Raw genomic sequence first — 13,550 nt, 5'->3', positions numbered from 1 at the left:
ATTGTGTCCCATAAGTTTGTGTATATTGTCCCTTCATTTTCATTAAACTCTAAAAAGTGTTTAAGTTCTTCTTTATTTCTTCCTTGACCAAGTTATCATTGAGTAGAGTGTTGTTCAGTTTTCACGTGAATGTTGGCTTTCTATTATTTATGTTGTTATTGAAGATCAGCCTTCTTCCATGGTGATGTGATAGGGTGTATGGAATACTTTCAATATTTTTTTGAGTCCTGTTTTGTGACTGATTATATGTTCTATTGTGGAGAAGATACCATGGTGTTTTGAGAAGAAGTTATATCCTTTTGTTTTAGGGTAAATGTTCTGTAGATATCTATTAAATCCATTTGTTTCATAACTTCTATTATCTTCAATGTATCTCTGTTTAGAGTCTATTTCCAGGATCTTTCTATTGATAAGAGTGGGTTATTGAAGTTTCCCACTATTATGGTGGGCAGTACAATGAGTGATTTGAGCTTTACTAAAGTTTCTTTAATGAATGTGGATGCCTTTGCATTTGGAGCATAGATATTCAGAATAGAGGGTTCATCTTGGAAGATTTTACCTTTCATGAGCATTAATTGTCCCTCTTGTCTTTTTTGATATCTTTGGGTTGGAAATTGATTTTATTCTATATTAGAATGGCTACTCCATCTTATTTCTTCAGACCATTTGCTTGGAAAATTGTTTTCCAGCCTTTTACTATGAGGTAGAATCTGGTTTTTTACCTGAGGTGGGTTTCTTTTATGCAGCAAAATGTTGTGTATTGTTTATATAGCCAGTCTGTTTGTCTATTTGTTTTTATTGGTGAATTGGTTCCAGATTAAGGCAACTTCAGACCAACTTCTCTTATGTATATCAATGCAAAAAATACTCAATAAAATTCTCCCCAAACTAAAAGGGCTATTAGGTTCTTTACTGAGAGTCAAAACTGCAATGAGAACTTCCAGTTTTCCAAATGTCTCTGACTAATTGCTCTTTGATAGTAACTAGGCTTTCTCCTACTCAGAGCACATTACAAGAGGTTGTATAACAATTAACCAAAGGTCATCAGAAGGGAACTAATGATTTATTATAGGTTCTAGGGTAAAAGATAAAATATTGATTGGGTTTACCTACACAAAACTTCACTAACATCTTAGTTATGGTTTGATACCTTCAGTGAACCTGTTGATCTGAGACAGTTGTTGAACTTTGTAGCATGTGGTCATGTATTCTGAAATATGTATAAGTGCTGAGGACAAAGAGACGAGGAACATCTAGAGAAAAGATTTTTTTTTTGCCTTTCTCCACTTAGACTATTTTTTTTTTCCTTTTGCCCACTTAGAAGAATTTTTCCCTTTCCCCACTTAGGATCTTTCTGCTTTTCCCCTTATATAACTTTCATAAGAAATTTTTTATAACTTAGTAATAACTTCTATAATCACTTCTCTAAATTCCTTCTCTTCCAGTGACATCTGGTTAGTAGGCTCAAAATTAGAGCCCAGCAATTCCTGCTGAGCTAGAAAAAAGGCTGCATTGCTTAATCCTCCTCTTAGGCTACAGGTGTTAATCACCTAAGCCAGCCTACCCTCAGAAAGACCCAGTACTTTTTAGAAGTTATCATCAGCATTTCAGTACAATGAGAGAGCTAGAAAGCCCTGGGACACTTAGATTTTAAAGGCATTGCCAGGGTCCTACTCTGTGACTCCACTGCTATCCTGGCTCAGAGCAATCCTGGACCTCAAACTCTACTATAGAGAAGAAGTGATTTAAAAAAAAAACTACATGGTATTGATACAGAGACTGACAGATGAATCAGTGGACTAGAACTGAAGATCCAGAAAGAAAACCAAATATTTATGGACCCTAGATTTTTGACAAAGAACCAAAAAAAAAAAAAAAAAAAAAAAAAAAAAAAAAAAAAAACGATGGAAAAAAGAAAGGATTTTCAATAAATGGTGATGTTCTAATTTGCAGTCTGTATGTTGAAAAATAAAAATAAATCCATACTTATCACCTTGCACAAAGCTCAGTTTCAAATTGAACACGATTATCAACATAAAATATGATACACTGAATCTAATAGAAGATAAACTCATTGACACAGAGAGGGAAATGTCCTAAACACATATCCCATGGTTCATGCTCTAAGATCAACAATTCATAAATGTAAAATAATAAACTATTTTAGATCATCTCCCCATTAATGTAACAATCACTGTAGTCATTAAATGGTTTCCATGTAAGATTTGAGGCAATTACCATATTAACCATTTTTTTTTAATTTGGTTGGTTAATTGTTTGGGGGGTATTCAATTTGAAATGAACAGGAGATCATTTCCTGCCTGCGAACAACGTGGAGGGAGTCAGTTCAGGAAACAGATAGCTACTACAGATAATAAATAAATAAATACTCCAAATGAAGGCAATTTTTAAACCTTTCATAGCATGGCAAAAAACACTTTAGTCATTTACAGACCAAAAGCTAGAACCTCTTTGTAGTGTGGGCATTTGGCTTAGCAGCCTAGTCTCAGTATACTAACATACTTGGAAATTATCATAAAAAAATACACTGAATAGTTTGTCTTTAGATCTTTAAAAACCTCAGAAATACTTATCAAAATAAAAGACTATAATAAATTCAACAGAATAAGTTTCATTTTCTTTCAACAAAAATTTAGGCTTTTTATAATAATAAATATTTGTTATGAGTAATTCTAGCTCATTTGGTAATAAATATATATGTTTTTAGGAAAATAATTCTAAAAACTTAAAATTTATGTTTTGTATTATTATGTATAACATTGGCAAATTAGATAAGACATGCTCATTCATGTTAAACTCATAAATCTACTCCTATTTATTGAATCTTTTAAAAATCAGAAACCTCCCTAGGCAAGATCTTAAACTAATGTTCCCACTTATGCCATGACATTTTTAGCAGATATTTAAATGTATTAACTGATCTACTAATGAGTAGAAATCTGAAAGACCAGAATCTCTGTTACCTTTCACATAATGATTCTATTCAATGTAAACTATGACTACAATTAGAAAAATACCCAAATCCTAAAGTCAAATCCTCACCTCTTTTATCAGTCATAGAAAATATTTTAATAGCTATGGTACTGTAATCTGTAATCCCAGCACTTGGCAGTTGAATGAAGGAGGATCAAGGCCTTTGACTGTCCATAGCTACATAGCGAGTTTGAGGTCAGCATGAGTAATGTAGGACTGTCTCAAATAAACCTGTCTCCTACAAATCAAACAGAAATCTAATGTTAGTATAAAGATATAAAAAAGTAAATATTTCTGTCACTTCAGTAGGAAAATGTTGACCAGAAATACTAAAATAAATGTACAATTGCAATTTTTTTACTATATTTTTGAAGGGAAAACTATTGAAATCTGGATATCCATAGAGTTCCCTGTTTAGAACATTATCCTGACAGCATATAGCCCAGAACTGGTAAGAAGCAAGGCTTGGAGAATCACAGGAGTTGCCTTGCCCAGACTTTAGAGATGGCAGCAAATAACTGTAAGTATCACCTGTTTTTTTAGACTGAGGAAGTTCAATTGATGATGACATGTTCCAATATAATAATAGAAAAACAAACAAACCAACAAATAAAAAACTATTATTTCTGCTTTAGATCTTGGCAGGGCCATTCTAGCCCCATCGTTTGACAAAAGCACAACACAGCTCAGAAAATTGTTTTGATGACATCAACAATTGTCAGACTTAAAATCTATCGATGTGCTTCAAACATCTCTCATCTTCTGGGGTTATACATGGTGGTATTTATGAGACCTCTAAATGATCCCTAGGATTAGGAGCATAGTGTGTAGAGTTGGGAGTGGATATATAGACTGGAGAGATAAAATGGGAAGCATGGTGATCCTTGGATTGCCTGTGCCACATACCTTTGCAGTTGTGCTAATAGATTCAGTGCAGATTGCCAATACCTTCTATGAGCACTACCCTAGCACACAGTACAGTGCTTTCTATTCTTTTTCCGGGCTTTTGCCTGTGAGAGGGAATTTAGCTTGGAAACTACTGGTTGGTGTGTGGAAGATAAAAATCATTGGATCGGTTCAAAGCTATGGGAGCTGCCAGTTAATAGGCTAAGCTTCAGACTACATCCTTCCAATGGTTAACCAGGGTCCAGTCTAGATGAATTTCTGGATCCCCAGGATACATGAATAGCATGCAGTATTCTAGAGTAGTATCCAGCTTAATGATACTTCTGTTGCTCTTGTGTCTTTCCCTCTTCTGTATCCCACAAGTTCATTCCGCTTTCTTGGCATGACTCACAAATGAGCATTGTGTATTAACCTGTGATATATGAGAGGAGTTGTCTGAATAGAGATGAAATATTGAGTCATGGCAAACAAAACTGTGGAAATGGAAACCATCCAGGGGCAAATGTTGTAAAATTAACATAGTCTGTGAAAGAAAAATGCTTTTGCTTTCAGAAGGAGAGTGAATGGAGTTTTTCACTAAGCTGGAAGGGGGCTAATAAAGACCCTTTTTAACTGGAGAATTTAATAAAAATTAACCAAAACCCAGGTGCAATTATTCTTACAGGAGTGAACTGGATAGATGGGTAGAGTTTGGCTAGTATAAGATACTTGATTTAATGACTTTTGAGGTCCTTTTTCGAAATCATGATCAATAAATTCTGCCCTCTGTTACATTTCTACTATATTTGTTTGAAAGATGAATGAACTAGGATACATAGATATAACTTTATATTATAGTTCTTGAACTTTCATGATGTAACAATTAAATCTGTATGATCAGGATATATTGTAGAGCTCTGCATTAGGCACACATAATCTATAGCTCCTGGGGACATACACGCAAATGAACAAACATGACTTTATAGTGTTTCTTGTTTTCAGAATGGAATACATTTTATAAATAATCTAAAAGCAATAGGTTCAGTTTCTATGTTCTTAAAGATAGAACCTTAAAGACCCTAAAAACTCTAAAAAATAAAAAAGAAAAAAGAAGAGAAAAGAAAATAAACTTGAAGCTTTAAATAAACAACAAAAACCCTAAAAACAAACAAACAAACAAACAATAAAAAAAAACATAATTTTTTTTGAAAAAATAAAACTAAAAGAACCTAAAACCCTAAACAAACAAACAAACAAACAAAAAAAATCTAGATCTCTACAAAGACCCAAAAAAACAAAAAATCATTACCACAAACAAACAAACAAACAAAGAAAGAACAATAACCACACTAAGCCTTAAAAAAAAATCTCGCCAAATACACTGAGAACAACCCTAAAATCTTTTAAAAAAACGTAAAAAAAAACCCTAAAACAATAAAGCAAAACCTAAAACCCTAAAAACACTAAAATTATTAAACAAACACTAAATGACCGAAAAAAGCTATTTTTTTAATCTTAATAAACATTTTTAAAACCCTACAATTCTATAAATAAGAAAACACAAGAACTCTAAAAAGACCCTAAAAAAATTATAAAACCCTAAAAAAAAATCCAAAACTCTACAAGTCTAGATCCCTAATGAGACAATAAAAAAAAAAATTAAAAAAAAAAAAGATAATGAAAAGATACAAAACCACCACCCCAACAACTACAAATTCTTCTGCCTTAAAAAATCGCCAAAAACACTGGAAAAGAAAATCATTTTACAAACCTTATTAAAAAAATGCTTAAAACAATTTTTAAAAATTCCTTAATTAAATTAAAAAAAAAAACAAAACTAAAAAATAAAGAAAAACCCTAAAATTCTAAAACAATCTCAACAACAGTAAAAAGACCCAAAAGAACTGTAAAACCCTAAAAAAAGTTTTTTTAAAAAGTTCTAAAAACACATCAAAACTCTGAAACTCAAAAAAAAAAAACTTGAAAACCCGCTTAAAAAAGCAAAACAACAAAAACAAACAAATAAACAAACAAAAAACAACAACAACAAAACACCTACAATACCCTGAAACACTAACTAAAATCCTGAGACTATAAAAACAACCCTACCCCCCCAAAAGGCTTACAAAACCCTGAAACATTAACTAAAATCCTAAGATACAAAAATAATCCTAAACGCATAAAAAAAAGCAAACACACACACAAGAAAACAAAAAACCTTTACAAAATTCTAAAACCCTATAAAACACTAAAAGTATAAAAAGAAACAAAAACAAAACAAAACAAAACAACAAGAAGATCAAAAACACACAAAAAACTACAATTATCCTAAAATTATTCATAAACCCTAAAAAGCCCTAAAACCCTGAAATACCTTAAATTTCTAGGAGAAATCAAGATCTAAAATAAATAAATAAATACATAAATAAACACATAAATAAATACATAAATAAACAAACAAACCTCAACCCTACCAAAAACAAACAAACAAACAAACAAACAAACAAAAAACTTGTAAGGACAAAACAACCGCCCAAATTTAAAACCATTAAAACCCTAAAACTCTAAATAACCCAAAGGGCTTTACCCTCCTGCACCCCCCCCAAAAAAAAACCCCGAAAACTGTAAAATACTAAAAAGCCCGAAAAAAAAGCCTAAAACATTAGAAGAAGTAAATAGAAAAAAAAATCTAGAATCTTTAAACAAATACTGAAATAGTCCTAAAATCAAAAAAAAAAAAAAAAAAAAGAAAAGAAAAGAAAAGAAAAAGAAAAGAAAAAGAAAAAGAAAATTCTGAAAACACACCTATCAGCTAGGCAGTCATTCAACTTACATATTTTAGCCTGCTTCTGAGTGCTGGTATTAAAGGGGAATAAAACTATACTTGACTCCTTTTTGTTTGTATAATTGTTTTCTAAAAGATTTTTTTTTCTCTGTGGGTGAGTATATGTGTGTGTGTGTGTGTGTGTGTGTGTGTGTGTGTGTGTGTGTGTGTGTGTGTGTGTGTGTGTGTGTGTGTGTGTGCGTGTGTGTGTGTCTGTGTGTGTGTGTGTTGTCCAAAGAGGTCATCAGATCGTCTAGAACTAGAATTGCAGGTGGTTGTGAACAACCATGTGGGTGTTAGAAATTGAACCCTGGTCCTGTGCAAAAGCAATCAGTGGGCCTAAGCAGTGAGCTATCTCCTCAGTCCTTTCTGCTTGCTCTAATCTCTACTTCACTATTCATCTTTCCCAAATATGTCTTTAATTCTTACTTCTTCTGTCTTTTTTTCTGTGATGAATTCTTGTTTGCTTTTCTCTTGCTTCTCCAATTACAGCACCAAGATTCTGCATTTCCTTTTGTTTTGGAAGATTCTCAAGGAATCCTAAATCCAGATTTTAGGGCAGTTATTTAAAATTCTTGCTGGTGATTCTGACAATGGTTTCCTCATTTTTTTAAAAATTAGGTATTTTTTCATTTACATTTCCAATACTATCTCAAAAGTCCCCACATACCCACCTCAACCACACCCCCACCACCACCACCACATCTTGTCCCTGGCATACCCCTGAATTAAGGCATATAAAGTTTGCAAGACTGATGGGGCTCTCTTTCCAATGATAACCAACTAGTCCATCTTCTGATACAACTGCAGCTAGAAACATGAGCTCTGATATGCTGCTAGAAAAATGAGCTCTGGGGGGTTTCTTTAGTTCATATTGTTGTTCCACTTATGGGATTGCAGACCCCTTTAGCTCCTTGGGTACCTTCTCTACCTCCTCCATTTCGGTCCCTGTGATTCATCCAATAGCTGACTGTGAGCATCCACTTCTGTGTTTGCTAGGCCATAGCAAAGCCTCACAAGAGACAGCTAAATCTGGGTCCTTCCAGCAAAATCTTGCCAGTGTATGCAATGGTGTCAGTGTTTGGAGGCTGCTTATGGATGGATTAGTGGATTGAAAACCACTAATTTGGACACAATGGGGCTACTGCTGCCAATGTAGACTGTTTATCCAGTGTTGCTGGTCAGAAATCTCCGTTCTTTGAAGGCAATGGGTTTTCCCAGAACAGGCTTCTTCTGAGTCCCCAAACTTCTGTCAACACCTGTTCACCTTGATGATGATCACTGATGTATCAAATGACCATACTTAGTAAATTAGAGTAATACAGTTTTCTTTTCCACCCTAGAAAGTGGGGATTCTAAAAATATGTGTACTAGCTAAAAGCAGTGATGGTGCTCTTCCTAGGGTTCCTTACATAGTGTCCTCCTTGGATGTTCCTCTCTGATCTATACTCACCATCTATGCAGCTTCCTCTCATGAACAGCACACATGATAACACTCAACACATCTGATCTTCAGTCAGCAGAAATATACTAATTATATTTCCCATATGGCCCAGTTGCTCATGATTCTGAGGCATAATCATACATGTTGTATTGCCAAACAAAATGACACTAATTGTCTAGTATATAATGAAGCATATTTTGTATGACTCTTTTCAGGAGTCTGTATATTCAATGATGAACACACCATCAGCAAATGAGTGAATTCTTGTGAGATGATGTCATCACAGAGGGAACCAATGGGCTAGAAAGAGAAAAGAGAGAGCCAAACTCCCTTTCATAATTAAACCTTTTCTATAACAGCATTATTAAATTATTTTTATATGTAAGTCATATCCCTCCTGACCCATTCAATTTCTTCCAAATATATTCACACCTGGGGATTAATCTTCAGAAAATTATTCTTGGGAAACACATGTGATTATTTCAACATCTATAGTAGTGTGGGGGCATTATTCTCCCTACGTCATGTACACTTAATATCTTTAGATACCTCCTTCCCTGTGATAGCCTTGCAGCTCACTGAGTGACATGTGCATTTGATGATAAATGATACACAAACATTGAAGCACCTTACCATATCCTGTCACCCATATCATGTACAACATAGCAAGAACCACACCTGAGTTGTAAAATACAAATATATTTTATAGTGTCTTGAAGCTAAAATCCCCAAATTAATCAAAATATTATTTGGACTCTGTTACTTTATACCAGTGTTTTTTAAGTGTAAAAGTCGCAGGCCTTTCCTGTGACCCTTTGCACAGGTTTATAGTGTCCTTTTACCATCTTCATCCTCCCCACTATCCTCCATTGGTATCAAATCTCCCCCCTCCTGCTGCGCTTACTCTTCCAAAATACCTCCTATTTTTTAATGCCTCTTATTAAATTTATATTTTCACAATTGTCATTTTGAGTTTTACTTGTCTAACCTAATATATAGTATTTTAACGTTCCATCCATTTTTTTGAAAACAAAGCCCTGCACTAATACACATAGATGAGAAATATATTTCTCTCTCTCTCTCTCTCTCTCTCTCTCTCTCTCTCTCTCTCTCTCTCTCTCTCTCTCTCTCTCTCTCTTTCTCTCTGTCTCTCCTTTTTAAGGCATTCATCCAGTAGTTGACATCTAAAATCACTCCATAGCATGTATGTTTCATATAGTGAGGCAATCCATATTGATGATATGGATATGTAGTGGTCCTTCTTAGATTTTTTTTTTTTGAACTTAAATCAACCTGGGAAGATAGAATCTCAGATAAAGATCCTCCATCACATTGGGCTGTGGCCACACCTTAAGGAATGATTTTTTTTTATGACTGTTGTTGAAGGATCTAGCTCTCTATGGATAGTGTCATATTCTATGAAGATGATGTACAGGGTGTGGTGGGGACCGTGGAATGTACTGAAAACGATTTTTTTTGAAGAACTGAAGATCTATGTGGCATGAACAATTAAAGTGTCCTCTAATTTGTAAGTAAATTTTATACATACCTGTGTCCAGTATTCTGTCTACACATATTTCAAAACTAAAATTACCTCATCTATTTCATCCTGTTTTACTGCATTTAATCTCTGAAATTCCTTGTAATCAGAAGTGCTGGTAAATTTTAAAAACCTTTAAAATATGACTGGGAGATATCAGGTTTGTTTTAATTTTATCACAACTTTGTAAGCATGCCCAAGATCTATGTTTTCCTCTTACTTTCCAAAGAATCCATAATTCATGATTGCCATTGGTTTCAATATATGTCATTTAACCCTGTCAAATTCCAGGTTTTTTTGCATAAAAATAGTCCTCCTCTAACTGTGGGTTTTCATAAAGTGAAAATTGGTGTGCTATCCAGTGTGCTGCCTCAAAGAGTCTGGCAATATTTATGATAAGAAGCACAGCTTAAAGATAACCAAGGGAAAGGTTGGAACATGAAAAATAACCACCATGGATGTTGTCAAGGCAGAAACCGAAGACTTTCTCAGAACGAAAATAAAAACAAAAATGAAACAAAACAAAACACAAACCAAACAAATAAATAAAAATCCAACAACCAAACAATAAAAACAATGCAAGGGTGAAATTCTTTGGCAGAATATTACTCAGATCATCAGGCCTTTCAGTTGGGATTTCATTTATTATTTCTAGGAGGCCATATGAAAAGGTAAATTCGAGATGCTGAACGTTTCTGAGTGTAACTAGGGAAGGAACCAGCCTGAGAGGGGTTCTATGATGTAAGCTGAACTAGGGTGATGTCACAGAGCACTGGCTGGAGGTTGCGCATCTATTCCACTTGGAGGCACTAGAATCCATTGAAGGTGAGTTCACTATCTTCACAGTGGTGTGTCAAAGCCAGGTCATTTTTTCCCACAGGCTTTTGGTGCCTGGTCTGTATCAGGAGACAGAATCTTGACAACTAGGATATTTTTCTATGGGTAAGTATATTTATGTAGTAATTAGGACCCTCATAGCTACAGAAAGCTAAAAATTTTCTCTCCTACAGAGAGTTACTGTACAATTTACTTTCTGCATGTTTATTAGCTAGGGAGATGAATGGTCTAGGTTAGTTTATCTCCTGAATTTTTATCCTTGCTAACAATATCTAGATCACAATTCCACTAAAATGCCAAATCTCCTCTTTGTCCAAGTGCATGTTAGAAGATATTAGTTCTAAATGGCTGATATTGCCTCAAATTGTTGAGTTGTTCTTGAGTTCACTGATGCAATGGCTTCATCAAATAATTTTGAAGCTGGGTCAGGAGAAACAATAAAGAAGGACAGTGGTGTGCTGTGTCCCTGGGAAGATATTTGTGAATGCAGGCACTTAGCTCAGTCCTTACACGTACAAGAGAGTCATGGTGACCCTTCTGGCCCTTTTATTTTTTTTTTCTCTTCTTCTTGATCATTGGGTGTAATAGTCATAGCACAACCTAAATTGACATAGAATTTCAAGGAGATGATCCTCATCAGAGACAAATTAACTCAGGGCTGAAAAAATAAATGTTGATCTGAGTATATTCTTCTGAGCTCTAGAGAATTACTTGTTAATTACACAATTTTTATGTCCTTGTTTTTTTGTTTCTTTGTTTCTTTGTTTGTTTGTTTGCCTGCTTGGTTAATTTTATTTGAGTTTCTGTATGTTTAGATTTGGCTGTCAGGAAACTCACTGTGTAGACCAGACTAGCCTTTATCTCACTAAGGTCTGCCTCACTCTGCCTCTTGAGTACTATGATTAAAGTTATGGGTCACCACCACTTCCTATTAACTTCTCCATTTGATTGTTTGTTTTGTTATTTTTTGTTTGAATTTCTCTTTTGTTTGTTTTTCGTTTGATTTTCTTCTGTTTTCTTTTACTTGTTGTTGTTGTTGTTGTTGTTGAGACAGGGTTCCTCTCTATAGCACTGGCTTCCCTGGAACTCACTTTGTAGACCAGGCTGGTCTCTAATTTAGAAATCTGCCTGTCCTTGCCTTCTGAGTTCTGGGATTAAATGCATGTACCACCATGGCTGACTTATTAACTTCTTATTTTTATAAAATTAATTTTAGGAGCTCAAATCTGTTTAGCATAGTCTTCTTCACATGCTCAGAAGTTCTCGTAGAGAAGAGTCTTGGTCCAGCATTCACTCCCAACCCATAACCATTGCCCATCAGGAATTCATATATATGACAGAGGCAACAGCATTGTGTCTGGCGTAAACGGGCAAGATCTTCAGTCCCAGGCAATGGGCAAGTATGATATTTGAAGAGAATGGAAGCCACTTAGACAGTGTGATCTAGCACAACAGGTCTACAGCCAGGTAGAAGACAATACCTCTGAAGAGTCTGAGCATGACATCACTCAAGAAGAAGAGTAGGAGGAAGCCTTCTTCCCAGGCCCTGGGGAATATTGTTGGCTGCAGAATTTCTCACGGGTGGAAGGAAGGTAATGAGCCTGTCACCCATTGGAAGGCCATCATTCTAGGTCAACTGCCAACAAACCCTTCTCTTTATTTGGTGAAGTATGACGGAATTGACAGTGTCTACGGACAGGAGCTCCACAGCGATGAGAGGATTTTAAATCTTAAGGTCTTGCCTCACAAAGTAGTTTTTCTTCAGGTGAGGGATGTCCACCTCGCCAGCGCCCTGGTTTGCAGAGAGGTACAACACAAATTTGAGGGGAAAGATGGCTCTGAGGACAACTGGAGTGGGATGGTGCTAGCCCAGGTGCCATTCTTACAGGACTATTTTTACATTTCCTACAAGAAGGATCCGGTCCTCTACGTCTATCAGCTCCTGGATGACTACAAGGAAGGTAACCACCACATCATTCCAGAGACCCCTCTGGCTGAGGCGAGATCAGGTGATGACAATGACTTCTTAATAGGTTCCTGGGTGCAGTACACCAGAGATGATGGATCCAAAAAGTTCGGAAAGGTTGTTTACAAAGTTCTAGCCAATTCTACTGTGTACTTTATCAAATTTCTTGGTGACCTACATATCTATGTCTATACTCTGGTGTCAAATATCACTTAAATTAAAAAAAATCACAAAGTACAGAAAAGTAAACTTATAGGATTGAAAAAAATGTTTATTTTCCTGTGTTGGGTACCTATGGGTCTTTGACAACCTCAGTATCTTTGTCAATAAAATTTGTTTTGTTCTAAAAATTAATACGTGTGACATGACATGCTTTTAGTGAACACATTGTTGGAAGAGATGGACTATGGTGGAAAGAACATCAAAGCAAGATGAAAGTTGCAACTCAGGCTGTGAACAGTGCATACATCTAATATTACACAGGCTAAAATGGACAGGACTTAGATTCTGTGGTCTGCATAGTGAGCAAGGAATTGGAGATATGACTTAGAGGAGCAGGGATGGCAGCAAAAGATGGATTTTTAGGAAGAAGGGGAGAAAGACAGGACATAGATAGAATCTCTGGAATGAAGTCTGAGGGAGAAACAACAAGTTGGGGGAAAGAGTGATAGATAAAAGGAATGTGGCCTTGTTACACAAAGTGCAACCCAGAAAACTGATCCAAAGAGATTCATAAATCAGACAAAATAAGGTTTCATTTGAATAATGAAACCAAATGAAACTTGTCTCTCATTTTAAGATTTATTATCTTTATTTATATGGGTGGGTAGTAGCTTGAGAGTATAGGTGACCACAGAGACATGAGTTGTCAGATCCCATGGAGCTGGCATTAAAGCTGATTGTTAACCATTGGATATGAATTCAAGAAAACAAATCCAGTTTTTTTGCGGTACAAAAGTACTCCTGACAACATGGTCATCTCTCTATTCCCATTAAGATATCTTTTTAAGAAATCCAATATTAACATGCAGAAAAGAGACCAGGTAGAAGTTAAGAAAGA

At 35.2% G+C, this 13,550-nt stretch overlaps 1 protein-coding gene across 1 annotated transcript; it reads left to right on the top strand.

The window, feature by feature from the left end:
- The first annotated feature begins 12,022 nt into the window (after positions 1-12,022).
- On the top strand, positions 12,023-12,706 carry Gm20803 (predicted gene, 20803). The gene has a single exon (XM_030251615.1). The coding sequence runs from the start codon at positions 12,023-12,025 to the stop codon at positions 12,704-12,706; it is 684 nt and encodes a 227-aa protein (XP_030107475.1).
- Positions 12,707-13,550: the final 844 nt, after the last annotated feature.

The sequence above is a fragment of the Mus musculus genome, chromosome Y (assembly GCF_000001635.26).
Source record: "Mus musculus strain C57BL/6J chromosome Y, GRCm38.p6 C57BL/6J".
Classification (NCBI taxonomy): Eukaryota; Metazoa; Chordata; class Mammalia; order Rodentia; family Muridae; genus Mus; species Mus musculus.
Note: the sequence above shows the minus strand (reverse complement) of the source record. Positions and strands in the feature narration are given on the sequence as shown.

What these genes read in the sequence shown, in the direction of transcription:
- Gm20803 (XM_030251615.1), top strand. Translation starts at nt 12,023, where the DNA reads ATGACATCACTCAAGAAGAAGAGTAGGAGGAAGCCTTCTTCCCAGGCC.